This window comes from Oryctolagus cuniculus, chromosome 20 (genome assembly GCF_051225735.1).
Source record: "Oryctolagus cuniculus isolate XC-2025 breed Fujian yellow rabbit chromosome 20, ASM5122573v1, whole genome shotgun sequence".
NCBI lineage: Eukaryota > Metazoa > Chordata > Mammalia > Lagomorpha > Leporidae > Oryctolagus > Oryctolagus cuniculus.
In genome coordinates this window covers 47,902,083-47,929,685 of record NC_142886.1, presented here as the reverse complement: position 1 = coordinate 47,929,685, position 27,603 = coordinate 47,902,083, and the positions used below count along the sequence as shown (strand labels likewise).

The following is a 27,603-nucleotide window of genomic DNA, read 5'->3' as shown; positions in this document are numbered from 1 at the left end:
CCCCGCCTTCCTCCTTTGTGTGCCCGAGTCCCCGGGTCTGCTTTCCCTGGGGACGGGGTGCTGTTGGAGCAGGGCCCGCCCCAGGGATCTCATTTCACCTGCGTTACCTCTGCAGAGACCCTCTCTGCTCAGGACTCCCGCATCCGTGTCAGAGTGCCGGGTCACGTCCAGCTCCTCGTACGCGTCACGGGAGGCAGCAGGTGACGTCACGAGTCCTTGACACCCACGGGAGACCTGGCCTGGATGGAGTTCCCAGAGCTGGCTGTGGCCGGCATGTGGGGCCTGAGCCAGCAGGCGGAAGTGGCTGTCTCGCCTCTGTCGCTCTGTCACAAGTGCTGTGATGTCTGGCTCTGGAGGGCGATAGATGCTGGCTGTGCAGAGCTTCAGAGTCCACCCCTACCCGGCCGTGGGCAAGCAGGTGGTCAGCCCAACACTACGGGCAGAGGAGAGGCTCAGCCACTGTCACCTGTGAGCCGGGCTGAGAAACCGCAGAGCCACCGAGCCCGTTCCTGCCAGCTCCACCACCCCTGCCTCAGTTTCCCCAGCTGTAAAGTGGGACTGTTTGTGGGTGGTGTCCGCCCCACGCGTGGTTCAGAGATGAAAGTGCAGTTGTGGGCTGGTGGGTGGGGAGCGTTGTGGGGTGGCCGTGGTGCTCTGGCCTTTGGGCTCTGAACTGAACCCTGGGTGGTCGGGGGCGGCTTCAAGGTTCCCAGCCGAGGTAGGGTACTTTGCAAAATGCCCATCCGCCCCCTTCCAAAGTGCCCAGCCCGCAGGCCTGCTCCTCTCTTCCCCTGCCAGAACAAGTACTGGGCCTGCGGGGACCCACAGAGGGTAACAGTCTCTGTGGGGGTGGGACCCGGCCAGTGTGTCACCCCCTCCGTCCTGGGCCCCCTGGTCCCGGTGGCTCCTTCACCTGAGTTGGAGAACTGAGACAGGGCGTGGGGTGCAGGGGAGGCTGCAGTGGCAGCCGTGGAGAAGTGACAGAGTGACACCAGCCACATGGTCACCTTGTCAGCGCCCAGTGTGAGCGCCGACCCCTAACGGCCCTCACTGGAGTTCTCGTGGGGGTGAAGAAAGAAGGGAGCAGACGCAGTTGGTATGAGCGGGTGGCTCTTGGCAGGGGCCCTGCAGCCTACTGTACCCCGTTGTCCCCTCTGAGCTGGCTGGGATCGGGGGGTGCCTCTGGGCCAGTGCCCCCACATCCAGGGCCTCTCAGAAGAGCTGCTTTGCCCTGGAAGGGCCGTGTGAGCTTTGTGGTACACCCTGAAGGAGGCAGGCACCCTAGGGACGCAGTGCCCAGGGTGTAGCGGGCGCTCAGCTGGCCCTCATTGTGTCTGGGGGCTCCGTGCATCACTTCGGTGACCACCCCTACGCCACGGGCATGGGCACCCTCTCCAGCCGGCCGCGGGCGTGGGCACTCACTGCAGCTGGCCGCGGGCGTGGGCACCCTCTCCAGCCGCCGAGGCCCCGTGGCTTTGCACCGTGGAAGGCCGTGCCGTGCCGGCGTGTTCTGGGTGACGCTGTTCTCTCTCCTTCTAGCTGCCCTTCCCCTCCAGGCGCCCGAGGAGCTGGCTGCAGGTAGAGCCGCTGGTGTGACTGCGTTTGCAGTGGTGCGGGGGTGGGGGGCTGTTCTGAGTGCCGTGTGGCGTGACTGCTGTGTCCCCGGCCCTGTGCCTTCCTGGGGGCTGGCGTTGGTTTCCAGCTCTGCAGACAGGACAGCAAGCCGCCCACCTGCTGCTGACCCCTCCCGCCGTGCACTGGCACTGCCTGCTGTGTCAGCGAGAGTCCTGCGGCGGGCAGAGCGGGCGGAGCTCCTGGCTGTGGCTGCCCTGGAGCCAGGCTCCCCGACCGCAGTCCTGGGAGCCAGTGCGAGTGACCCTGTGTGGGGCACTGTGCTGGCCTCAGCGGGGAGGGGCTGGGCCCATGTAGCTGGAGCCTCGGCCGCTGCCCCTTGATGGCTTCCTCTCTCTCCCCTTCTCCCAGTCCTGGGGCTCGCTTTGTTCGAGGGTTTCTTGCTTCCTTGCTGTGGCCCCATGGAGCTGGGGAATTCCGTGTCACGGGCGCTGTTGCAGGACACGCAGCAGCCTGTGTGGTTGGCACCCACTTGATGCCAAGAGCACCACTCCGGGTGACGGCCAGATGCCTGAGGGCCACAGGGGTGCAGGCACGCTTCGCTGAGCCAGCCCCTGGCTTGGGACCGTCCAGCCATGGTGGACAGGACACTAACAAGGTCGTTGCAACGTGCAGCGTGAGCTGAGCCCACAGCCATGACTGACTGCCCCCCTACCCCGCTTGCCCCCTCCCCAGCCGGGAGCCACCTGCTGCCGAGGGTGAGGCTGCGGCTGTGCCCCCGCCTGGTTCTGGACCTGGCCATGCCTGGCCTCCCAGCCGAGCCGGTGGGTACCCTGGAGGTTGCCGGGGAAGAAGCGCCGCGCAGGTGCCCCGGCCTGGGAGAGCGCTCGCTACCCTGCCCCTCTGCGAGTGGCAGCGGCTGAGGGCCAATCCACAGTCGCTCGGGATTCCCCTTTGGTGGGGCCCTGCTGGACTGAGCAGTCACTAAGCCGAGCCGAGCCCGCAGCCCGCAGCCCAGCCACTTAATCCTCCCAAGCAAGGGGCCCCAGTGGCTGGGCCAGGGAGGTGGGAGGTGTCCGTGTCTGGCACCCGCCTCTGACAGTGTTCTCTGGGGTTTTTATCCCCCTGAGCCCTGTGACAATGACAACGTTGCAAGCAGGACTCTGAGAATGGGAGGCGGGAAGGCAGCAGCCGGTGGGTGGAGGAGCCGCTGGCGTTGTGTGCTAGGCCGGGACAGGGAAGGGAGTAGCTGGAGGTGACCCAGTGGGCAGCGTGACTGCGCAGCCCTGGACCGAGGCCTCGGTGGAGTGGGCGCTGCAGCCGCCGGTCTTTCCTGGCCCACAACCCTCTTGCTGCCTTCCGGATGCCCTACACGTCCTGCTCGGTGTGGGAGATCTCCCTTCCCCCTCCCTGGGCCCGGGGACCCACCCTGGGGGCAGCACCCAGGCGCCTCCCTGCACTCCTACGCCACGCGCTGCCTCCACGTGCACACCCATCCCCACAGTGATTTCGGTGCAGCTTGCCCTCAGCCGAGGACCCCAGGATGGGCCCGCACGGGGCTCAGGCGGCAAACCGCAGGATTCTTAATTTGCAGTAATGGTTCCTCATTTGATGCATAATTAGCCACACTGCTCCTTAATGAGAGTGCGCATTTTCCTCGCCTGGCTTTGTGGCTTGCTAATAAAGTCCTATGGACATGCAAATATTTACAGATGCGCTCAGAATTGCCTGCTGCTAATTAAAAAATGCCCCCAGCCCACGCGCACACAGCCCCTCCAAGGAAACGATCTGGGGCCCGTGTTTCCTGTGGCAGCCCAGGGCAGGGAAGCTGTGGACAAAGCGAGGCTCGAGCCCAGAACAGCCTCCCTGGTGTGTGTGTGCGTCAGGACGGGAAAGGGCCCAGCTGTGGGCTGGTGGAGCGAGCGTGTGCATGTGTGTGGGGCCGCCCCTCCCTGAGCCATGCCAGGTGCCCTGCCAAATAGCACGGCAGGGGTGGGTGGGGAAGCAAGGCAGGGGTGTGTCTGCTTTGCTGCGCTCTGCCCTGGAGACGGATTTCTGACTGACCTGGGAAGATTGGTTTGGGATTTTTGCCTTGGAGTGGATCTGGGCAGGGAGGCTTGATAGCGGGTGGGCGCAGGGCTCTAGGGGTGGTGTTGGGGGGGGGGGGTCCTTCAGGCCAGGCCCTCTCTGGGTCGGGCAGGGTTAATGTCTGTGGCCCCTGTGGGCAGGGCCGGCCGGCTGGCTGGCTTTGTGGTTCAGGACCGAGACTTTGCGGTTGGTGCTGGCATCTGAAGACAGCCGTCTTGGGGGCCCGAGTGTCTCCCTGTGTCCTTGGATCTCAGCAGGATGGGGAGTGAGGGTGGCTGGGAAGTAGACCCCTACATGGGCTGCCTGTGTCAGTTGCGGGGAGCTCCCCGGGGTGCAGGCCCACCTGCCCTCCTTGCCTGGGTCCTCCCTGAGGCTAAGGAAGCAGCTCCCAGCACCACCCCCCACCCCGCCCTGTGCCTGCCCCACCCTTGAGCAGACACTGAGCCCCCTTCTGTGGCACCCCCCACTTGGGGTGGGGGAGGGGCTGCTCCACGCTTTCCCACTCCCTCTGCAGCCCCCACGGGCTCCCAACACCTGCCTTGTGCTGCCACCAAGACCCTCTGGACCTCAGCCCCGTGGGTGGGGCTGGCCCAGGGGTCCATGAGGCTGGGGGCCGTGAGGAGCGGGGTGGAGGAGGTGAGTGGGATGTGTGGGGGCCCCTCCCGGGCTGGTGAGCAAGGAAAGGGACCCCCAGCCTCCTGGAGATCCTGGCCCCCCGCCCGCGTCTTCCTGGTCTAGGAGAGGCTGTGTCTCCTGCCAGGCTGGGCGGGGAGGGAGTCAGGGCCGGCCCTTCATTCATTATTGCTCCCCTCCCTCGTTCATTCTCCTACGGGCGTGGGCGCTGGACTGCAGGGTGGCCCCGGCCCCTGCCCCTGACCCCTCCTCTCCCTGCACAGGGGGGCCCCGGAGAGTTCCGGACCCTGCGGAAAGGCTTCTCCCCCTACCACTCGGAGTCCCAGCTTGCCGCCCTGCCGCCGCCCTACCAGGACGCCCTGCCGAACGTAAGTGCCAGGCCCTAGGCTCTGCCGTCTCTGTTCAAGGGGAGAAGCCGTGGGGGGGTCTCTCTAACCTGGTGGTGCCAGGGCAGCTCTGATTTGGGGATCAAGCCCCGAAATCATCGGCCACGGGCTCCGCGGTGGTCCTCGGGGCTCTCATCCCAGCCCTGGCCTGCCCAGGATGGGAAGCGAGGGTGGCTGGGAGCCGGCTGGCTGGGAAGTGGACCCCTACATGGGCTGCCTGTGTGACAGTCGGGGGAGCTCCCCGGGGTGCAGGCCCACCTGCCCTCCTTGCCTAGGGAGCCTGCTGGCTCGCTTCCCTGCTGTTCTGCAGACAGTAAGGGTGCCGACCCGTAGGGAGCCTGGGGGGCTCCGTGCCCGCTCTGCTCTGCCATCTGCACTCCCCACCTCTGGGCCCCTCCCCGGCCTCACTGCAGGCAGGAGAGGGGCTGGGGCCATGGCCACAGCTCTGCTTGTGCCTTCTACTGTCTCTGAGGATGTGGCCATGGCCTGCCCTCACTGGGTCCGCAGCACCCCTGCTGAGCTGGGCCAGGCAGGTTGATTGATGACCAGGCTGCCTCCAGCTTCCCTCCCCTCTGTGCTTCAGGAATAAGCCCCTGGAGCTGAGGGTGCCCATGGAGCAGACGGGGACAGGAGGCTAGCGGTGCCAGGGCCAGCTGTTACGGGTTCTTTGGGACAGGGTGGCAGTGCCTGTGCTGCGCCCACAGAGAGCCACATCAGCTCCGGGAGATGCTTCCAACTGTGTGTGTGGCTGCTGCCCCCTGCTGGCCGATTTAGGGAATGCAGCCTCCTGTTCGGGGCGTGTCTCCCCATGCCCCTTCCCCAGGGAGAACCCCCTGGGTTTCTGCCTGGGCACCAGAGTTGGAGCAGCCTGGGCCACAGTTAGGGAAACAGCCGCAAGGCAGCACCTCCAGGGCTCCCACACACCTTGGGACGTGGAACACTCCGTCATCCAGATGGGGAACCTGTTCAGGCTCACGGGGACAGGGTGCTTCCTCAAGTCACAGACAGAACTGTGCCCAAGCCCGGCTTCCCCAGACCCCAAGGCTGTGTAGCCCCCAGAGCCTGGGCTGTGGGGCACCCGTGGGCGGTGCCCTCTTGTTGCATGGTCTCAGTGTCCTGTCCAACGTGAGCTGGTGGCTTCCCCTGCAGACCCATGGGCTGGGGGCCAGCACAGCCTGTCCTTGTCACCTCTGCCCTGGAAGGGACCATTTTACCCACAGGAGGGGAGGTGCGGAGCTGGCGGCGTTAACCCTGCCCGACCCAGCGAGGGTGCCCCCGTTCCCTCCTGCTTGGGCCCTGGCCCCGCACGGGGAGCCGCGGGTCACCTGGCAGCCAGCTGAGTGTGATTTCTTCCGCAGGGCCCGGCCTGCCCTGTGCCTGAGCTGCCCTCGCCTGCCTCTTCCGGCTACAGCTCTGCCGGACAGAAGCCCGAGGCTGTGGTGCATGCGATGAAGGTGAGGACGGGGGCGCCGGGCGTGCTGCGGGCTTGGCCAGGGAGCACCATGCCTCTCTGAGCTGGGGGCTTTCCTCTCCTGGGGGGTGGCTGGAGATGCGAGGCTGCCTGGAGCTCCCTCATGCAGGGACAGGGAGGGACCAGGAAGCCGACCCAGGTGTGCCACCTGTCGGTCACCCCGAGCCTCTGCAGCCAGGGAACTGAGGTCTGGGGCAGGGGAGGGCACAGAGTTGGGGCCGAACTGGGTCTGGCCTAAAGCCAGGGTCTCAGGCCCAGCCTTGGGCCTCCAGGAGCCAGCAGGTGGCTGTGACGAGGTGGCCGCATACACTGGCGTGTGGCCCCTCTCCTGTGCGTGCCTTCCTGCTGTGTGTGGGCTCCGAGGCCATCAGGCCCACTTGTGCACGGACACGCCCGCACGCCCGTACTTGGCCTGTGCCAGCAGTGACTGGTGCACACCTGGGGTCCCTGGGCAGGAGCGAGTCCCCCTGCCTGCCAGCCCTCCCCTCCCCACCACCGTCTGCACCCCCGTCTCCCACGTGATCCCAGCCCGGCCGCCGGTGCCTCTGCCCGTGACCTGTCCCCTTCAGGTCCTGGAGGTGCACGAGAACCTGGACCGGCAGCCCCAGGACAGCTGCGAGGAGGACCTGAGCGAGAAGGAGAAGGCCATTGTCCGTGAGATGTGCAACGTGAGTGCCTGTGGGGGCTGTGGCGGCCGCTGGCCCGGGACTGGTCAGGGCCACCAGCACGGCCACCTCCTTCCCTCCCTAGGCCTGTTTGTCGCCTGTCCAGCTAGGGCCGGCGGCTGGCCTGTCCTCGCCCTGAGGCCCCTCGCCCCAGGTCTGTCCAGATGTTCACCGCGGCGGGGTCTGGCCCCTGGGCTGCTGGGACCGCAGCTGGCCGTGCCTGGGCCTCTGAGCTGGGGCTGTCCCTCATGGCTGGGAGCTGGGCTGCCTCGGGTTTGCCCAGAAAAGCCTCTCCGCTCGCCACCCCAGCACCACGCCTTGCCTCAGGAGGCTGTGCGGAAGCCGGCGGGACGGAGTGTCTTGGGCAGCTGTGAGGGAGGCGGGCCTGGCCCCCCGCCATGTGCCCCTCCTGGCCCTGTGGTCTGAGCGGTGTGTGTGGGCCCATGGGTGGGCTCGGGGTGAGCCCTACACTCACGCCCTGTGCCCTGTTGCCCACAGGTGGTCTGGAGGAAGCTGGGAGACGCCGCCAGCTCCAAGCCCTCCATCCGGCAGCACCTGTCTGGCAATCAGTTCAAGGGGCCCTTGTAGGGCCGCTCTTCCCGGCCGTGGACTGGCACACCTGGAGCCCAGATGCCGTCTTCCTGCCTGGGGGCGCACTGTACATAGCACGCGGCGTGCCCCGGCCTTGCCAGGCCTCCATCTCCCGCCTCACTCACCAGCAAATCCCAAGACGAGAAGCTGCCGACCTGTCCGTCTCTGGGCCCCCAGCACCGGCTACGTTAGCGAGAGGCCCGAGGCTGCTGCTGCTGCTGCTGCTGCGATGCCAGGCCCACGGACGGCCCCTGGCTCCGGGGCCCCGCCCTCCACAGGGGCCTTCACCAGGTCTCTACCCTGCTGCCCGCACAGAGACCGGCGCCACTGGAGCCTGGGTTCTGGCACAGTGGCACCCCCTCCACCAAGCCTTTCCCTGCCCTGGCTCCCTGAGCACTGGGCTCCCTACGTCCTGGACAAGGAAACTCACCAAGTCCCTGGCTGGCCACAGGCTGCTCTGCGGTTCCAGGCCCTTTCTCTGACCCCCCGCTGTGCCCAGCTGCCCTGCTGCTCACCCTCTGCCCCCCAAGACAGCCGCCCTCTCTGTAACGTCCCCTGCCCTGTGCCCAGGGCTCGTCCCTCGCTGTGGTTTACACGACGGGCCGGGGGCACCGGGCAGTCCCATGCAGTCTCTGAGCCGAGCCATGCGTTGTTTTCTCTGGACAGTAGCACTGGGCCACGGCTAGGCCTGTGGTCAGCTGTGGCCTCCCCCAGGGACCCGGCCACACCCTGGGTCACTGTGAACAGAGCCGTGGAGGTGCCGGTTCTGGCTTTAATTTGTTGAGTGACCTTCAGCAAGTCACTCAGCGTCTCTGGGCCCCGGAGGTCTCCATGGTTTCCTTCAGCCCTGCTCGAGGTTCGAGCCCACACAGGTCTAGTGGGCTGAGTCATGTTCACAGCCGTGGAGCCGATGGAGAGGCTGCTGGGGTGGGCCGGGCCCTAGCTGTGCCCTGCCGCCTGGCGGCCTCGTCGCGGGTGCCGTCACCTCCCCTCTGAGCCTCAGGGCTGTCGGCCACCGCCGAGGCGGCTCTGTGGGTTAGCTGTGAAGGGAAGGCAGGAACTGACACGTGAGGACGAGGCTGAGAGCGGGTGGTCGTGTGGGCAGTGAGAACGAGCTCCTGGGTCCTGGAGCCCTAGGACGGGCCGGGCCACCTCGCGCACACCGCTTCACCAGCCTTCCTCACTCTTCCATGGTACCGAGCGAGGTGCCCAGGGGCTGTGTGTGGCCGGCAGGTCCCATCTGGGCCCTTGTGAGGCCTGGGGACCAAGGCACGGGGGTATTCCCACTGTGTGTGCCTGCAGCACCCTTGGGTCCTAACTCAGGGGAAAGGCTCATGGCCCAGGGCGTGCTGAGTGGGCGCTGAACAGGGGACGGCCCCTGCACAGTTCCAGGGAGCCCCCTGAGCTTTTTCTGGAAGGAGCTTCCGTCACCAGGGCTGTGCTCTTGAAGCTGGGTGAACACCTGCCGGTCATGGCCCTGGGCAGTTCCTGCCCAGGTGGGCAGCTGGGCTGGGAGCGCCAGAGGCACCTTCTGGGTCCTGGAGTCCAAAGAGCCACAGCAGCCCCGGAGAGGGTGGGACCGCAGCTGCCGCGAGCAGAGCCGGGAGTGTGTTGTGTGCGCATCAGGCAGCTGGGCCACCACTGAAATAAGCAATAAGTAGACTCCTGGGATCGGTCAGTCCCCTGCAGGTGGGCCTTGAAGCGACCTTCCCTTCCAGAGGGGAGTGACCCTGTCCCTAAAGCTGTGTGGTGTCCGTGGACCCGTGGAGCACATCCTGAGAGCCCTCCTGTCCCTTCCTGCCCCTGCTGGCGGCCCCTGGCTTGCTAGGGTGGGACTGCCCGAGGGAGGGACGCATCTCAAATGGAGCCACGACTGCACCTGGGCACAGCTGGTGGCCGTAGAGCCAGCGGCTGGGGCCTCAGGTGGCCGTTTGGCCGCAGCTCAGGGTGACGCCCAGCTCTGCCACTAGCAGGGCGACACGGGGCCAGCCCCTCCCTCTGGAGCCTCAGCTCTGAGCCCCTCGTTGGGCTGGGGTGCTGAGACCCCCACCGTGAAGGCAGCCACTGGCCCAGCCCCGCACGGGGGCCTGCCACCCTGAAGTCCGAATCTGCTGAGCAGCTTTTAGGCGGGCGCGTTTCTACCCCCGAGTTATGCTACACACCAGTGTTAAGAGAGAAAAAAGTGACCTTTCATTTTTTTTTCTTGAGACTTGAGAGTGAGCAAACTGCATACTACTGATTTTTTGAAGAGCAGACGGCACGGCTGCGGAGCGGCACAGGTGTCTGTTCGCGCCGTGCGGGCGCAGCGCTGGCTTGAGGCGGTGCCCGCGGTGAGACCCGTAGCCGCTCGCTTGCAGCCAGAGCCGCGGGTGCCTGGCCCGTTTCTACCTTCTGTTGAACCACTTTGATTTGGGGAGAGAAAATAGAGCTTTTTGATAGTGCGGTAAACACGATGATTTTAACTATTTTAGTAAAAGGAGTAACAGATCAGGTTGTGATGGTGTATACTTTGAGCTAGAGAAATAAAGGCCTCTGCGAGCCTCCTGGCTGGGTGCGCTGCTGTTTCTGTCGCAGGGGGTGGGGCCGCTGGACAGCAGGGAGGGGCCCTCAGGGTGGGCGTCAGAGGCCGCTGTGGCCACTCCACACCAAGCAGGAACCAAAAGACGGTCACGGCCAAGCCCTGGCCCAACGCCTCCAGGCACATCGGCATGGGACCGCACGGCCCAGGTCTTCCACTCCTACCTCTTGGCCTTCGTCACGTGGGCTGGGGCTGCTAAGGCCAGGAGCTCCACCTTCCACCCCGAACACACAAAGCAGTAGTTTCAGAACTGATTTTATTTGGATAACTGAGTGAAGGAGTCTTATTTGTAACCAAGATGGAATTCACAGTATGTTAATGTTCACACTTAAAAAAAAATCAATGTGTACGGGAATCTGCAAGTAGATGTAAACACACATTACTTCCCAGGTATGTTTCTCTCCTACTCCTTGGAGGAAAAAGAAAAAGGCCACCCAGAAGGTAAACCCTTCAGTGTGACCTGAAAGTCAGAGTGTCCTCTCAGGTGTCAGGGAGTCACGGAAGGAGCACGGTGACAGCTTGGACTTCAGATGGAACTGGACTGAGAACGGAGCTTCCAGGAAAAACAGGCACTGATTTCTAGGACATTCACTGCACAGCGAAGCTATTCATGGAGCCAATATGGCTGCTGAGCGTTCTCTAGGCAGCAGCCCGGTGAGGCAGGACGCAGGACGCCCGCTGGGACCCCTGCAGTCGGGCTGGCGCAGGCACTGCTCAGGCCACACTGAAGCCGCTGTCCCCATCGCATGCGTGGGCCACCCCGATTTCATGGTGGGGGGTGTGTCTGTCCTCTGGACTGCAACTGTCTAACATTACACAAGGTACCCTGCCGCTCACCCACTTAAACTAATCTTCAGGTTGGCTAGAAAAACTGGTGAAAAACACAAGAAGGCGGCGTCACGTTATCTCAACCAGGCCGCTCGCCCTAGCCCCCCGACAGGCGGCATGCCGGGCGGAGGGATGGGTGGGGGCACAGGCGGCTGCCCTCCAGGGGGGACAGCGGGAGGTGGGTAGCTAGCTGGTGGCAGGCCCAAGCCTGGAGGAGGGTGAGGGGGCACTGCGTGAGTGGGGGGCAGGCGTGGGGGTGGGGGTGGGAAGTTGGGGTTGTATGTGGGTGGAGGTGGGGGGTAACCAGGAGTTGGGGGAGGAATGGCGGGCGGGGGGAAGGAGGCTGGGGGAGGGGGTACAGGCGGTGGGGGTGGGTTCGGGGGGTAGACATGAGGGTGGTAGGGCAGGTGAGCTGGTGGGCCATAGGCAGGCGGCAGGGCGCCGTAGGAGGGGCCCTCGGTCTTCATCATGGACTGCAGGCTCTGGTAGCCCTCTCCAGACATGTAGGAGCTGGTGGTGGACATCCCCGTCATGTAGCTGGAGGGAGGCGGGGGTGGGGGACGGTGTGGCAGTGGTGGTGGCTGGTGCACAGGGGCCGGGTGGGCCGGTGGAGGAATCTGGACTTTGGGGAGGTCACTGGCATCCACAGGGCCTGATGGTTCAGCCTCGCCTAAGGCAGTGCCAAGAGGTGGCTTCCGGTCTGTGGAAGAGAGACAGGTCAGGGCCCAGCCAGTGTTCTAGAGCACGCCAGTGCAGGGCTGTATACCCTGGCTGCCTTGGGGGAGTCCTGAGCCAGGAGCTCCTCAGATCTCAAGGCTACCCGTGGCATCCAGGCCCCGTCATGAGCAGCGGCAGGCTGCTCCCCCACGGGCCAACGTATGGACCTGTGTCCCAGTGGGCTGCTGTCCCCACCTGTCACACAAGCCCTCCGTTCCATCTCCAGTAACCCTAGGTCTCCCTCCTTCAATCTTCCCAAGCCAGCCAAGGCAGTCTCCCCAGCACACGGTGCCCCACCGTGCCCCAGCCCAGCCCTCCTAGCATAGCATGGACCCAGGTGGGGCTCCGAGACAGCCAGGGCCCCAGTCCCGCAGGAAGGGCTGGCATTTAGCAGCTTGGGAGTTGGCCCAATGAATGAGGTGGAATTTAAAGAAAACACAAGTCTCTGACATTCCCAATGTACCCATCAAAGTAACAGTTCTGGTTCTGTTTTACCAAAAGAAGCAAGACTAAACCAATGCCCTGCAGCGTCTTCAAAGGTTAAGTGGTGTGTATGTGTGTGTGTGTACATGGGAAATGCAGTGTCTCTATGTGTGTACATGTAGGAAGTGCAGTGTGTGTGTGTGTATACATACATGGGAGGTGCAGTGTGTGTGTGTGTCCGTGTGTGAGTGCAGTGTGTGTCTGCATGTGTGTCCATGTACCTGTGGGAAGTGCAGTTATGTGTGTGTACGTACATGGGAGGTGCAGTGTGTGTGTGTGTGTCCATGTATGAGTGCAGTATGTGTGTACGTCCATGGGAGGTGCAGTAGGGCTGCAGAACCTGGTGTCAGGCGTCTCTGAGACACGGCTGTGGCCCCTCCCAGGCGGCTGCCCCTCTGCAGTGGTCCTGGCCCATGGGCCGGGCCCTCACTCCGTTCTTGCAGTCTCACCTCACAGACTCTGGCCTGTGATCCCCCAGGCACCAACAAACCCCTGGAAAATGGCATCAGAGAAGCCCACTCGTCTGCCCTTTCTCAAGGCAAGTGAAAGGGAAGACGTGACACGGGGTGACGTTTCTGGTTAGAGGAACACTGAGGCGGTGGTTCGACGGCTGTGAGGGCTTCCGGTGACCAGCCTGACCCCGAGCTCTCCTGGGCCAGACACGGACACCGGGTGCACGGATGGGACCTGTTCAGGATCACTCTGGAGCACGGCCACAGCCCCTGCTTCTCTGTTGTGGAGCTGTGCTGTTGGCCATTCCCTTGCTGTTCTCGACAAAGCTGGGGAGACAGACCTTCAGGTCACCCGCCTGTGCGGACCAGCACCCAACTCTCAAGGCAGACTGGATGCACCGTGCAGAATCTGTGTGGGCTCCAATCCAGCCCAGGGCCAGTGCCCTGTGGCTACAGAAACTCACAAAAGATACAGGGGCAGCACAATGCCCATGCCCTTGTCCCTCACAGGGGCATTTGGTGGCACCTGGGTGTGAAATACATTTCCCCACCTTCAGTGAGTCCACTGCAATGCTCCACTCTGACCTCTTCAGTCCCCAGTGCACCCACCGTGCCCTCTGTGACTGAGCTGGAGCAGCAGCCAACCTGGCACCAAACTGCCCCAACCCTCACTGCTGGGCCCCACAGGTGCCCGCCTTCCTTCAGTCCCCACCACCGTTTCCTGCTCCTCCTCTGATCCTTACGCATCAGAAACCTGGCTTCCTCGTCTGAGCAAATCCCACATCTGCGGCCACCTATACCTTCAGGGACCCCCGCTCCTGCGGCCACGCCCTCCGCGCCCTGCAGGCTCCAGTCCCCAGGGCTGCTGTCTCTGTGGCTACCTGCACCTTCAGGGACCCCCACTCCTATGGCCACACCCTCTGTGCCCCTCAGGCTCCCGTCCCCTCCAAGGTGCCCTCCACAGGGCTGCTGTCTCTGCGGCCACCTGCACCTTCAGGGACCCTGCTCCTGTGGCCACGCCCTCCGCGCCCCTCAGGCTCCAGTCCCCCTGAGGTGCCCTCCACAGGGCTGTCCCTGCCGGCCGTGAGCTGCCCTTGCCGAGCAGGGGCTCTGTGGACGCTCACTGAGCCTCTACAGGCACCTTGTAAAGCAGAGGCCGAGCTGGGCTGGGAACTGTTGGGATCTGGCTCTCCTGACCACTGGGAGGAAACCCCATGGGGCACACCTGTACAGGTGCACCTCTTTAGGAGCCGTGGTGGCAGTCACATGCACTGCCCATCAGTCAGGGCAGCAGCCTGCGGGCGCACCGCAGTCTCCCGTGGGAGCACCCGCTCCGCCCTCTCGAGCCCAGCCCTTCATCCCAGAGACGGCACCATGGCAGAGCCCAGCCCTTCATCCCAGAGACGGCACCAAGTCAGAGCTCTGTGGCAGCTGGCTCCTGCTGTCAGCAATGTCAGAGGGCCCCCGGCCAGACTTTGTAACTGACTCTCCCTGTATGTGAACAACGGCTTCTGCAAGATGCCCCAAGAAGATCGTGACGATAGGAGCCTGGTGACAGACATGAGTGCCACCCATGGCGCTCCTGCTGGACTTCGAGAACACACATTGGCTGGCAGGGGCTACTTTTCTAAAACTGGTTCTAAATTCATTTATCCTGTGTGAGGTCAGAGAATCTCAGATGCACTCAGAGTTTACAACATCCTCAAACTATCTGGCTTATCAGAGTGAAATAATTTCTAGAAGCTCCTTGCTTGTGGCTTTCAAAATTCCAGCCCACACTGGGCCTCCCACTAGCTTTCCTCCCTCAGGCAACAAAGCACCCTGCAGGGCTGCTGCAAGAACACGTACCTGGAGGTGGGTGAGCCGGTGGCAACGGCGGGTGAGCAGGCTCGATTTTGGGAATTTTAGGTGGCGGTGGTTCTAAAAAAAAAAGAAAAGAAAAAGAAAAAGTGAATTGAAAAGACCACTCCTACTTCTTCATGTGGACATATCTGTCATAGAGAAAACTGTGCTGTCAGAGATTTCTCTGGGAGAAAAAGAGGCGACCATGGCTCTGAGGGGGCCCGAGGAGGCCTCAGCTACACCACCACGCGGAAGCAGCAGACACGGCCTGGCAGCTTCCCGCAGGCATGCCCCGGCATCCTCCTGACCGCTCAGGACAGTCCTTGCCGTGTCGTGGGCGTGGCAGTGGCACCAGTCACCTGGCCCCTCTCTCTCTGGCCCTCACCGGCACAGACAACACAGGAAAGGCCCTGAGCAATAAGGCCACGCCCCCGAGCCCCGTGAGTGCTCCGCCTCTTCATTCTTAGCTGTGTTTGAAGGTGGCTTCCTCTCTTACACACAGCGACCTCCGGCGGGCGGCACGGCAGCAGCTGCCCCTTAGCTGAGGTCTGGAGGCAGAGGAGCCAGGCACAAGGCACAGCGGCTGCGGCCACTGGGGTGGCAGTCAGTCACCAGCAGCCACGAGGACGATGCTAGGTCACCCAGGCAGGCTGCAAGAGGCTCCACCTGTCAGTTTCCCAAGATGGAGGCGTGGACATACATGGGGAAACCTGCCTCCTGTGCCGTGCTGCGCTGCGGCTCCTTCCTGGAACCCACTGGTTCCGGCCTGTGTGGCGCTCTGCCTGAGCCCCCTCTGGCACTGTGCCACCCTCTCGGTGTCCTTGTCTCGAAGACAAGCTGCATCAGGGTCCAGGCATGGCCCCGCTCTACCCTCTTCCTCAGAGATAAATCCCTTCTGAGGACACGTCCGTTTCTGGTGTCTGCCTTGCTTCCAACACCAGGGCCCTGACTGCCAAGCTCCCCCTACGCCGTTCTTCCTGTCTCCTTCCTGCGGCCCCTGCTTCCTCCCTCTCTCACCACAGCCATTCAAGCTGAAGTCACTGACACGAACATGCATGGGCAGCAACACACATGTAGAGCTGTGGCATGAGAAAGCACACAGCTGAAACGAATTTTAACAGCGTATTGTTTAACTTGATACACCAAAAACTGTCAATGTGTAATCGATGCAAAATTTTATCAAGGAGATGTTTTACATTCTCTTCTTAGAAACTCTTGGAAACCTTGGAGGACCTGTGCTCACGGTACAAGCGGAGCCTGCATCCAGAGTGCTCAGGGCCCTCCATGACAGTGGCACTCAGCAGCAGGATCCCCTGGCTCTCCTTCTCTGGCTCTGGGGCCACAATTCTGCCTCCTCCCCAAGCCCCACTTATGTGCTTGCAAGCCCGTTCCATCCCCAGCTGTATGGCTGGGACAAGGTCTGGTGTGCTCCTGCTGGTGTGGCTTGGGTGTGGAACATTAATCCCCAGGGTGAGGTACTCAGAGTGGAAACTGACCTGTTGAGAGTCTGGGTCTCTGGGAGGTGAGTAGGATTAGCATCGGCAAGGGCATCAGCGTGGAGCCCCCAGCACTGAACACAGAGGCACACTAGGGAGTGTGTCTCTTGCCAAGTGACACCACTCTGTCTTGGGACTCTGCATGCAAGAAGCCATCACCAGGTGGAAGACCTCCAGAACTGCGCGCTACATGAAGCTCTTTTCTTTATCCAGTTTCCAGCCTCAGGTGTTACAGTAACAAGGGAAAAGAAGGCCAGAGAGATGCACCAGCCATTGGTCCTATCTCTGCTGCCAGGGAACTCAGTCTCCAGTGAACTCTGAATGTGCCCTTCAAATGTGCTTCAAATCCTGAGAGCTCCCACTGCCCACATAAAACCCCACACTCCTCTGGGTGGCTCCACGCCCCAGTGTGGGACTGAAGACCCACGATCTCAACCCCATCTAAAGCTGCCCCCTTCCAGCTCTCCACACGCCAGCTCCCTGCACTGCCCACGCCCCATTCTCAGTTCCTGTGCTTGCTTTGACCTCCTAGGTCACGCTGCTCAACACCAGGTCTCATCCAAGGTCACCACAGGGCCTGTCTCCTGCTTGTCTCATAGCCTGGTGTGTTGGCTCATCTGCACAGTCCACTCTCGTCTCACACTTCATGTCTGTCATTGGAGCTGAAGCAACTTCACCGGCACTGACGTCATCACTCCCCCAGATGCTGTGAAAAATACAGCTTCATCCTAACTTGAAATTTTCACAACAGCTTAATGAATAATTCACCGGGACCAAGAACGAAGCAACCAAGAAACAGAAACGAGCAAACGCTACGCCTTCAGAGTCCATGGGACAGGGCGACGGACACAGAGACAGAGCATTTCTAATTTCTGTCCTGCAATCGCTGAGATTCTGCTCTCTCTTCCTGTTTGTTTCCAATAAAGGAACAGATTAACCACCTTTGGGTACTCTAAATGCTAAAAACAAACTGTTTGAGACAGGTCAGACACAGGGCCGGATGGACATGCGGCGCTCTGCCCCCACCCCCCGGCCCCTCCTTTCTGCCTGCCCACCGTGCTGCTGCCGTGCTCAGCACAGGCACTCCTGTGGCCACTGCTCCTGTCCACTGTGAGAGCTTAACGCATCCCTAAAGTGCACACGCGGTCCTCCTGGGCCGTAATCGCACTTCCGCGGCAACAGTTCTCCTCTGTCCGTAATCACACTTTCATGTGTTACCAGTGATGTTTTTATTGCTAGTGATGGTTTCCGTATTAGCACCTTTATCAGAGCAGCCTGGAAAAACATCGTCAGGTGACAGACAAGATGACGCACTCTCCCCGGCAGAAAGGGAAAAAGGCTTTTGATGGGCACTAGGGTTAAATCTGAAGGCTAATCTACAACTGAAGGGAAAACAATGTTAACCAAGAATTAAACATTTTGTGTAGGGACACAGAAAACAAAAAACCAAATTAGAAGAGGTAATTACCTGCGGCTTTGTTCTCTTCTTTGGGAGAAACCACCTGTTACAGAAGAGACAGCTGTTAATGGAGATGCTGGGCGCCATAAAGGAGGAAGATTCCCAGACAAGCACAGGACCGGACAGAAAAGGCCTCGGAATAAAACAGCTGCTGGTCTGGCACCCAAGATCCTCTTTCTGCTTCCTTCCTCTTTGCCTTGTTCAAACTACACAGCGTTTCTCGTTTCTCTGTGGTGCAGTGCCAGGATCCCATATGGGAGCTGGTTCGAGTCCTGGCTGCTCCACTTCTGATCCAGCTTCCTGCTAATGCCCTGGGAAAGCAGCAGCAGATGGCCCAAGTCTTTGGGCTCCTGCACCCATGTCGGACACCCAGAAGAGGCTCCTGGCTCCGGATCAGCTCAACTCTGGCCATTGTGGCCATTTGGGGAGTGAACCAGTGGGTCAAAGACTTTTCTCTCTCTGTCTCTACCTCTCTCTGTAACTTTTTCAAATAAATAAAATCTAAATAAATAGTGACTTCTGAGCCCATGGCATTTAGGCCTACTGTTGCAATCTGCTACACATGGCCCTAGGTGCTGGTGAAGTGCATTTTCCTCATATGGCTAACTCTGAGGGCTGTGGAAAATGAAACTACTGGCTGGCTGCTCTGTGGGGGTAGGCGTGTGCTCCTACTAGAAACTTCCACAAGTGCCCCGTGCCACTGGACACTAGAGAGTGGCACTGAAGACAGCAGTCACGACCACTCGGGGTCAGGCAGGCGAATGAGCATCCACAGTGACCCTGCTGGGAAGAGGAGTGTCCCCCCGACAGGTCTCCAAGCCCTGTGAGGGTGATACAGGCAGCCGAGGCGGAGGACAAGGCCCCTGGGCACCCAGTTCATCCCCAGAGGCCGCCTATCCTGCGAGCACTTCAGTTCTCAGCTCCCTGCTGTTACGCCATCAGACTGCTTCTAGTGGTCAGCAGAACAGTGCTCCGGCGTGATACGAAATGAGGGTTTGGACTTAATGGCCGTGAAGCCTGAGTCCCACTCACCACGGCTCGTTTAACCTGCCGGGGGGGACTGGGCTGTGGAGACGGCTTCTTGGGCTGCTGCGCCTGCTGCTGCGCCTGTGCCTGCTGCTGCTGCGCCTGCTGCTGCGGCGGCGGCGGTGGCGGCGCTGACTGCGGGGCGTCCTTCTGCTGGGGCTGCGACGGCTCAGAGCCCTGAGACGGTTGCGACTGTTGTACTTGCGGCACTTGCGGTGTGGGCTGCAGAGACGGGGGCTGCTGCAGCTGATGGGGGGTGTGATGAGGCATCTGTTGTTTTCCTTGGGAGTAAAGGTCCAAGATCTGGTGGCAGATGTCTAAGAGAGACAACACTGACATGTACCACACAACTCATATCAGAGGCTACATTCTACCTAGAGAAGAAAAATCAGCTATCATTCTCTCACAAGGACCAGTCAATAAGCAGGATTCACGCTGGGCAAGTAAACTCATCTTCGCTGTGTACAACACTGTGTATATTTTTATTTTACCAAATTATATGCTCGGAAAAGTGAAAATTACATTAGAAAGTTTAGTTTAAAAACCTGCTTGGGGCCGGTGCCACGGCTCACTAGGCTAATCCTCCACCTTGCGGCGCCGGCACACCGGGTTCTAGTCCTGGTCAGGGCGCCGGATTCTGTCCCGGTTGCCCCTCTTCCAGGCCAGCTCTCTGCTGTGGCCAGGGAGTGCAGTGGAGGATGGCCCAAGTGCATGGGCCCTGCACCCCATGGGAGACCAGGAGAAGCACCTGGCTCCTGCCTTCGGATCAGCAAGGTGCACTGGCTGCAGCGCGCCGGCTGCGGCAGCCATTGGAGGGTGAACCAATGGCAAAGGAAGACCTTTCTCTCTCTCTCACTGTCCACTCTGTCAAAAAAAAAAAAACAAAAAAAAAACAAAAAAAAACAAAAAAAACAAAAAAAAAACAAACCAAAAACCTGCTTGCTTGGGGCTGGTGTTGTGGCATGGCAGGTTAAGCTGCCGCCTGTGATGCCAGCATCCCATATGGGTGCTGGTTCAAGTCCTGTTACTCCACTTCTCAATCAGCTCCCTGGAAAGCAGTGGAGGGTGGCCCAAGTGCTTAGGCCCCTGCACCCACACGGAGACCCCAAAGAAGCTCCTGACTCCTGGCTTTTGGTGTAGCCCAGCACTGGTCGTTGCGGACATTTGGGGAATGAACCAGTGGATGTAAGATCTCTCTCTGGCTCTCCTTCTCTCTCTCTGTAACTCTGCTTTTAAATACATTTTTAAGAAACAAACAAGACAAAAACTTCCCCTTCCACTTCCACACGTTTAAAGGAAAACCCAGTCTTGGGAGCCGCGGTACACAGGAAGAATCCTCTAAGCATGAAGCACCCTGGAAAGAAAGCTGAAGCAGCTCAGTACCTTCCAGCACGTCCACGGGGACATCCTGAACAAACTGCTCCCACCATCTCCTATACATGGGCTTGGAAGTCCACTCCTGAATCTCAAACTTGCACAAGCGCCCTGCGAGATACATCACCGCGACCGCTATGATCTCCGGCTCCCACTGCAGCGACAAGGTGGTGCAGAGGCTGCGTGAACACAAGGACAAGTCTCTCAGATTCCACGAACCAACATTATGACGCAAATCCTGCGACGCAATGTCCTATACCTGCTGATTTGCTTATTCTTTCCACAGATGACTGAAGTATTATAAATTAAAGCAAGTCTTCAGCCTTCTAAAGGTACCAAAATAAGTTAAACAGTTATTAGTTTATTAATACACAGTAATTCTTGCACATTCAAAAATTATGACATCACATAATACAAATGACAATGCTTTATGTTCTTTAGATTGTTGAAATCCTTGGCACTGAACCGTTTCTTCAAATTAATGCCTAGGGCAAGGTCAAACACATGTACAAAAAATACAAAAGCAGCTTTTCGGCCTAAGGGGCAGGGCCACCGCAACACTAAGACTGGAGGGCATTCTGACCCTCCGGCCCCCCACTTGGAAATGAGGGCCCTAGGAAGAACTCGGAGACTCCCGAACTATTACAAATAACAGTGTTTGCAGAACCGACTGGCCTATAAGTATGCAGTGCTCAGAATTCTCCAGTGTCTTGTATTGGACTTGGTTTCAAACTGGTGATGAGATTTCAGCATCTCACCACCGTGATGCTGGAGGCCACCTGCCTGGAAGCGATGGCCGCAACTTGAAGCCCAGCCTGGCCACTGGCCAGCTCTTCCAGCTGGGGCAAGGCAGGTTCCTCAATACAAAGCGAGGGGTTTAGATTTAATGACCCAAAACTCTCTGCTTATTTTGAAACACTGTAATTGAAACAATATTTGAATATGAGTACCTGTCATTTACAAATGTCCACGCCATTTGAACCAACTTCTGAATTTTGTTCTTATCACCTACAAATGGGGAAAAAAGGTAAGTTAAGGGTAATATGGGGAAGGGGATAAGGCTTCACTAGAATCAATAAACATTGATTTAAAAACCTATGGTGTGGGGCCAGCCTGATGGCAGACGGCTTACAATGCCACATGTGATGTTGGCATCCTATATTGGAATGCCATTTCGAGTGACAGCTACTTTTTTTTTTTTTTTTTTTTTTTTTGACAGGCAGAGTGGACAGTGAGAGAGAGAGACAGAGAGAAAGGTCTTCCTTTTTGCCGTTGGTTCAACCTTCAATGGCTGCCGCGGCCGGCACGCTGCGGCCGCCGCGCTGATCTGAAGACAGGAGCCAGGTGCTTCTCCTGGTCTCCCATGGGGTGCAGGGCCCAAGCACTTGGGCCATCCTCCACTGCACTCCCGGGCCATAGCAGAGAGCTGGCCTAGAAGGCGGGCAACTGGGACAGAATCCAGCGCCCCGACCGGGACTAGAACCCGGTGTGCCGGCGCCGCTAGGTGGAGGGTTAGCCTATTGAGCCACGGCGCCGGTTGCTACTCTACTTCTGATCTGGTTTCCTGCTAATGAACTTGGGATGGCAGAAGACAGCCTAAATACTTGGGCCCCTGGCACTCATGTGGAAAACCAGGATACAGTTCCTGGCTCCGGGCTTTAGCCTGCCTACACTTGGCTGTTGGGGCCATTTGGGGGAGTGAATCAGCAGATGTCTTTCTCTCTGTTGCTCTGCCTTTCAACTTAAAAAAAAAAAAAAAAAAAAAAACACCACAAAAGTGACCAATGCAGAATCACTGTTTATGGGGAACTGGGCTCCAAGGCTAATTTTATTAGTCTATTTAAAAAATTCTGACTCATTTTCCTGCCTCATGTCACTTGGCAACTGGATGACAGAACCTGTTTATGCATAAAAGGGGACAGAATTACCAGCTATCATACTGAATAGTTTGAGCAAGCTATATTCTGGGTACTTTATACACTGAACCCTCTGTTTGCCTTTTGAGAAGCATAATCTGTGTCTGAACAAATTCTAAAGAGTTGATTTCAGAATGAAAAATTCTTTTTTAAAAAACTTTTCTCCCTTACCTTTGAGCTGCTTTGCATATTTGAGTAGGAACTGGTATGGATGTTCTACCTGTAAGTCGAACTTTATGGTCTGCAGTAAGATTCTCTCCAGGACCATTACTTCTTCCTAAAAATAAGTAGCCAGGGTTGGGGTAACAGTTACAGTCACGGGTCACAAGCAACACTAAAAACATGAGCTCTTCTATTTATTCTCTCGTCCACTTATATTTTAGCAACTGTTTTCTGTTCCTTTTCTCCTCTCTCCCACTCAGGTTTTTAATTGCAGAGAGAAAATGATAAATTCTGAAAAGAACTCAAAATAGGAATCTGAAATAATCAGAGGTTTAATTCTAAAAAACAAAGCTTCTTAGAAATGTGATTACTTTCATTACATATGTGTCTTTCTTCACAAAACACTTTCACTTTTCGATATTCTAACTGAATTGCAGATTCTTTCAAGATTCCGATAAAAAATTCACTCCCTCAGGAATTTTCGCTGCAAACTTTCAACAAGGAAGAGATGATGATAGCCAACTGCAACGACGCAGCAGGTGTGTGTGTGAATGAGGCGCATGATTTCCGTGTCTAAATTCTTCATTTACCTGAAATAAGCTGTCCCAACATCATTTGCTGAATAAGTTATCATCCCCTTCTATTTGAAAGTCAACCTAAATCACACTCTAAACCATGCATGTATGCACACACACACACACACACACACACACACAGAACCTCAGCTGTGTGCTGACCTGTCTGCTTGGAAGGGATTGTTCCGTCACCTCCCCTCTTTTCAGAAAATTTATTTGCTTTTGTATGATCCCCATCCCACTACCTGAACTTTGGTATCATTTTACTAAATATTATCCTAAAGAAATAACTATTGACATTCCGATTAAGAACTTGCTGAATTCACAGAACAATCAGGAAAACAGAGACCTTAACTACATTTCATCTTCTTATCAAAAATTTATTAACACCTTTTCCGTCCTTTAGGATAAGTCTTAAAGCCCCCTGCCAATTTTCCCAGGGATTATCTTCAGATATTTTACCGTTGCTTTTATAAATGGAATCTCCTCTCGGGTCACACTCTAACCAGTTAATGTTTCTTAACGGGTGCTTCTTGCCTTCCACTGTGTATTGTCTGCACCTAGCACTTAAAGACAATGCACAACACAATCGAGACACTCACTGGGAGCACAAGCAGCAGTGCCTGCTTGCCATCAGAGAAGAAAGGGCTCTGCAGAGCACCCACAGTCTCTTCACTAACAGCTGCACAAACCCAGCAACCCAGGAGGCGACATCCAGGCGGCAGGCCTGTCGTTTTGAAGTACGGCACAGAACAGAGCTGATTCTCTAACAGTGTGCTAGTCATAGCGGAAAGGCAGGTGTAAGGTTTCCTAACCTAGTTCCCCTAGTGTTCTCATGAAAGCTTCAAGAAATCTCGGAAACTTTTACAAGGTATAAAATATTCTCCTGTTTTTTTTTGGCCATTATTGTCAGCATCTGTTTCCCAGAAGTATTAACATTTCCTCTAAATTTAGAGATGATCTCCTACCAAGTGCACCAACCAGTTTCCAGGCTGTAGTCCTTGCGGTGTTACACAACAGTCTGAGGCCTACGATTCTCCTGGTCTCAAACTAAATGAATGGGGTAACTGCAGATCTCCTGCAAACATCACGCCTCAGGGAAGCTTCCCTGTGGACGCTGTCACAGCTGGGTGGGATAACCTCGCAGAGCACTTGTCGTGGCTCATCCTCAGGTATGCATGCCTATTGGATAATTAGAGTAAAACCTGTCCTGCACGCTCAGCCGTCACCTCCACCAGAGCAAAGGCCCTGGCTGTCCTGCAAGGCACTTTATGTCTAGAGCCGAGAGTGGCAGCTGGAACAATTATTTGTTGAATATTACATTTCTGTATTACATTACAGAAAGCTCATGGAAAATGTACAAATCTTTAAATTTCATTTTTGTGGGACATTTTAAAGTAACTGCATACATGAAAAATTTAGCTAATCAACACAAAAAAGTTACACACCACTCATGATGCTATTTTTTGTAACTACTTTAAGTGGCTCCTGGAAGTGACTGGTGAGGAAAATCACAGCTGCTTCACCCCCAGGTCCAGGGCGCTGTCCTTTAGCTCCTACTCCTCATGGTCACGTCCGCGGAGACTGCCCAGCGGACAGGGCGCTGTCCTTTAGCTCCTGTTCCTCATGGTCACGTCCGCGGAGACTGCCCAGTGGACAGGACGGGCCGGAGGCCCTGGCTCACTCAGGGCAACGACTATGCCTGTACTTTGCTTTTCTGAGCATCCTAGCTGTAGAACTTCCCTGTCACTGTGCCCATCCCATGTGCGAGTTTCCTGATTCAACCAAACCACGGGTAAAGGCTGGAAGGAAAGGGGGACTGGGACAGCAGGTCCTGCTGTCCCAGTGGCTGCCACATGCATCCTGGCCCTGCAGTGGTCCCAGTTCTGTGTGACTCCTCATCCTCATCACCACTCATCTGCTAGTGGTCCCAGTTCCGTGTGACTCCTCATTCTTATCACCGCTCATCCGCTAGTGGTCCCAGTTCTGTGTGACTCCTCATCCTCATCACCGCTCATCTGCTACAAGGCTCATCTGCCCCAGGATCAAGATGTGACTTAAGTGCATGTCCCCACAGCTGGACTGGTCACATCAGGGCACAGTGCCTCATTACTCGGTAACAGTTAAATCCCATGGGGTTAAAACACTGCAACACGGCTACATGATTTTTATAAAGTTGCATTTCTGATTATAATGTGAGTTCGTAATAGGTTCAAATTTTTATAAACAGGTTAATGGATTTATAATTAAATTCAAAGGACGGAGTTACACATTTTAATACAATGTTTCAGTATTAATCACAACCACAATATGTACAAAGTCTCCTGTGTCCCTGTTAACTCATCGAAGACATGAGAAAAAATCCAAATATTTGTAAACATGGGTATGTCAAAATTTCATGGGAAAATCAGGTTAAAAGGTGTTTATTTTGGTACAAAAACATGAAACCCAAGTACAGTTTATCATAATTTTTTGAAGATCCCTTGTATGTACAGATTTTGATTTTTTTTAACACCAAAATACTGATCTTGCATTTTACCTTCCACAAACTGCCTGCAGTGCCTAACACACAGAAACACTGCTCGATCAGAGAAGGGCAACTGCAGCGAGACAGCAGCAGGCTGGGAGATGTGAGACCACGATGGGGCTGACCTTCGACCCCGGCACCGCGAAATGTGTACTCTGTCCAGCACCGGATCGGCTTAGACAGAGTTCCTACTCTCACGGATCTGACAGCTGAGAAGGGGAAAGCACCATTCATGTGATTATTTGTTAAAACTTGAATGGAAACTGGAGAAGTCTTCAGAGAAAACCACCTAATCACGAGCTATTCATAGAGCTACGAAGGATAATTAATAGGTGCTACAAGGGTTCAAAATGGAGGGTTATGAGGAGAATAGGTGGGGAAAACTGCCCTTGGCCCCTCAACGTGGTACTTTTAGAATAAAAGCTCATTCGTGCACAATTATTTTGGCACCATTTGCTCACACTGGCAGGAGTTGGGGGGTGGGGAGACGGGGTGGCTGGTATGACCAGTAGCAATCCCTTGGTGTTAAAAATGCCACAGGTTGGAACCTGCTGACATTCTTGAGAAGTCACACTGGCACATGCATGTGTTCCATCAGTGTCTGTGGGACACAGAAGCCACCAGAGACGGGACCTGCCCTTGCTGTGGAAGCTAGGAAGTGCAGCACTGGTGGCAAGGACAGGGTGTGTGCTCAGTGCACCCACTGCGCCATCGGAACACGCTGGCACGCTGGGAGCAAGGTGCACAGGCTACGCCCTGCTACCTCATCTCACCAAGGCACGGAACTGCGCACAGCACTTCCACAACCAGACAAGAGCTGAAGGCAGAAATCACGGATCTTACCTTTGGGTCATCTCCAAATTGGCCAAACTGGACATCATTTAATAAACTGCGAGCTGTTTTGATGATATCTTTGCATTTTTTTGGCGTTTCTTCCACTTTTCCAGCCAGAAATAGACAACACGCTCCGGTCACCTCAAAAGGGAGATAAAAGCTCTTGATGTTTGCTATCAAAAATCACACAGAAACCGACACCAGCATTTTTGGGCTTCATGATAAATCAGTCCCTCTCATTCTCTTACCACCCTTTCTCATGCACAAATACGCTGAGACTCCGAAATGAAGATGGAAAGTCTACACATATACCCTCCCCCCCACAAAGTTTGGCTTCAGAAATTTAAAATTTAACTTCAGAAAATGCCAAAAAAAGAGAAGAGTCACAGAAATGAACTTTCCTCATATTCAATCTGAAAGATGGTAACTCCCGAGCAGTAAGCTTTGCCGTGGAAACGCACACCACGGAATCCATCTCTGCACCGCTGCCACACCTCTGCTCCTACGTGTGTCCCCACTCCCCCACCCCTCCCCGCTTATGCTGAAGCTGAACTCCTGGCACGACGGTGGCAAAGTCGGGCCCTCAGGAGGCGAGCCTCTCAATGGTGGGAGCATCGCCCAGAGAGGAGGCCCGAGAGCTCGTCCCGTGTACCCGTGAGGATGCAGCAGGGTGCCCCCGAGAAGCAGGCCCTCACCACACTGATCTACTGCCATCTGCAGCTGGGACTTGCTGGCTCCCAGAACTAGGGGATACGTGCCCACAGCACGCTGCTAGAGCAGCCTGAGTGAGCTGAGACATGGACCTCCAGCTGTCTCACCCAGTTCAGCCACTGAGCTCACAGCTGCTCCGTCCTCAGCTTGTCTGCCCACTCCACGCCATTCTCTTCACACTACCCTGATCTCATGCAATGCCACTCTGCCAGGGCGCCAAGACCTCCAAAGACCAGCGAGAAGACACACATGACATCTAAGTAGAATCTTAGCAAGAGACAAACACCCTACAAAGTGACCTTCCCGCTTAGCTTGTCATCTTCTTCGTGAAACCTTCTCATCACTTCACTGTTCACACGCTCAAGTCAGATGTCCCTTGTCTGGCCATGGAGACGCGCATGCTCTGACCCCGTCTGCCTTCCCCTCCTGGGTCCCATCGTGCCCTTCCCGATGAACGGAACTCCTGAAGGAGCCCACAGTGAGCTGCGTGCTCGGGCTAGCTTCTGTTGCACGACTGCCTGAGCCCAGCGCTGCACGATGTTCAAGGCTTAGCTCCCTCCAGGCACCTCCTCCCACCACCTTCCCTGATCCCTCCGCGATAAACGGGGTGAGTGCAGGTTCAAGGAGTTACTGGAGAGCGGTGACCCTGCATGGAGAATTTCTGTTCTACCTTCCTTTCTCTGCTGCGTCTCAATTATAAGCCAAAGTTTATCTTGGGAAAGGTAACAAAGAAGTAATTTTTTACACAAAATACAACATGATTGTGGTCTACATTAGCCTAAATAAAAAAATAATCTGAACATGATTAATTGGAAAAAGTAAGGTTCAAGCTTATTTTTGTTTATATATTTGTACAGGATGTACCATATAAAAATACTTCCTGGAAAATATAATACAAATGACACTACAATAAGTCCATCAAACTGTGTGGAAATAACATGTGGTAAAGAATTACAATAAAATTCAAAAACTTACATATCTTGGGAATTGCTTGAAGGAATGAAACATATAGAAACGATGAAAATAAATTATTCCAGTTGCCAGGGTGTCATAGTGTCTGTGGTTTTGGTTAAGGACTTTAGTCTGTAGCTTTCACAGGTTATATTCTTAAGTTAAATGCAGAAAACAATAAAGACAAGCAACAACAAAGTCAGTGGTGAAGTAAACACTACCAGTAGCAAAGCAGGAGATGGAGTCTCAGGGTGAAGGTCTATGCT

The 27,603-nt window shown here is 56.8% G+C and overlaps 2 protein-coding genes across 13 annotated transcripts in view; one reads left to right on the top strand and one right to left on the bottom strand.

Annotated features, from left to right (window-relative positions):
• The window catches only part of CCDC85C (coiled-coil domain containing 85C), a 65,034-nt gene extending 55,085 nt beyond the window's left edge, over positions 1–9,949 (top strand). The window contains exons 3-7 of one of the 2 annotated variants that reach the window (XM_051835216.3): positions 1,540–1,578; positions 4,557–4,661; positions 6,038–6,133; positions 6,720–6,818; positions 7,314–9,949. In XM_051835216.3, the coding sequence (XP_051691176.3) occupies positions 1,540–1,578; positions 4,557–4,661; positions 6,038–6,133; positions 6,720–6,818; positions 7,314–7,403 (429 nt within the window). In that variant the 3' untranslated portion in view covers positions 7,404–9,949. The remainder of the gene's footprint in view (positions 1–1,539; positions 1,579–4,556; positions 4,662–6,037; positions 6,134–6,719; positions 6,819–7,313) is intronic. The other variant, XM_051835217.3, reaches the window with a different exon arrangement.
• A 274-nt stretch (positions 9,950–10,223) lies between these two features.
• CCNK (cyclin K) overlaps positions 10,224–27,603 on the bottom strand; it is a 33,273-nt gene continuing 15,893 nt past the window's right edge. For all 11 annotated transcript variants that reach the window (XM_051835215.3, XM_070065383.2, XM_070065382.2 and 8 more), the window contains 9 exons: positions 27,362–27,443; positions 25,685–25,816; positions 21,749–21,854; positions 20,612–20,669; positions 19,671–19,840; positions 18,294–18,604; positions 17,271–17,304; positions 14,313–14,384; positions 10,224–11,512 (listed from right to left, as the gene is read on the bottom strand). In XM_051835215.3, coding sequence (XP_051691175.1) covers positions 10,887–11,512; positions 14,313–14,384; positions 17,271–17,304; positions 18,294–18,604; positions 19,671–19,840; positions 20,612–20,669; positions 21,749–21,854; positions 25,685–25,816; positions 27,362–27,443 — 1,591 coding nt within the window. In that variant the 3' untranslated portion in view covers positions 10,224–10,886. The remainder of the gene's footprint in view (positions 11,513–14,312; positions 14,385–17,270; positions 17,305–18,293; positions 18,605–19,670; positions 19,841–20,611; positions 20,670–21,748; positions 21,855–25,684; positions 25,817–27,361; positions 27,444–27,603) is intronic.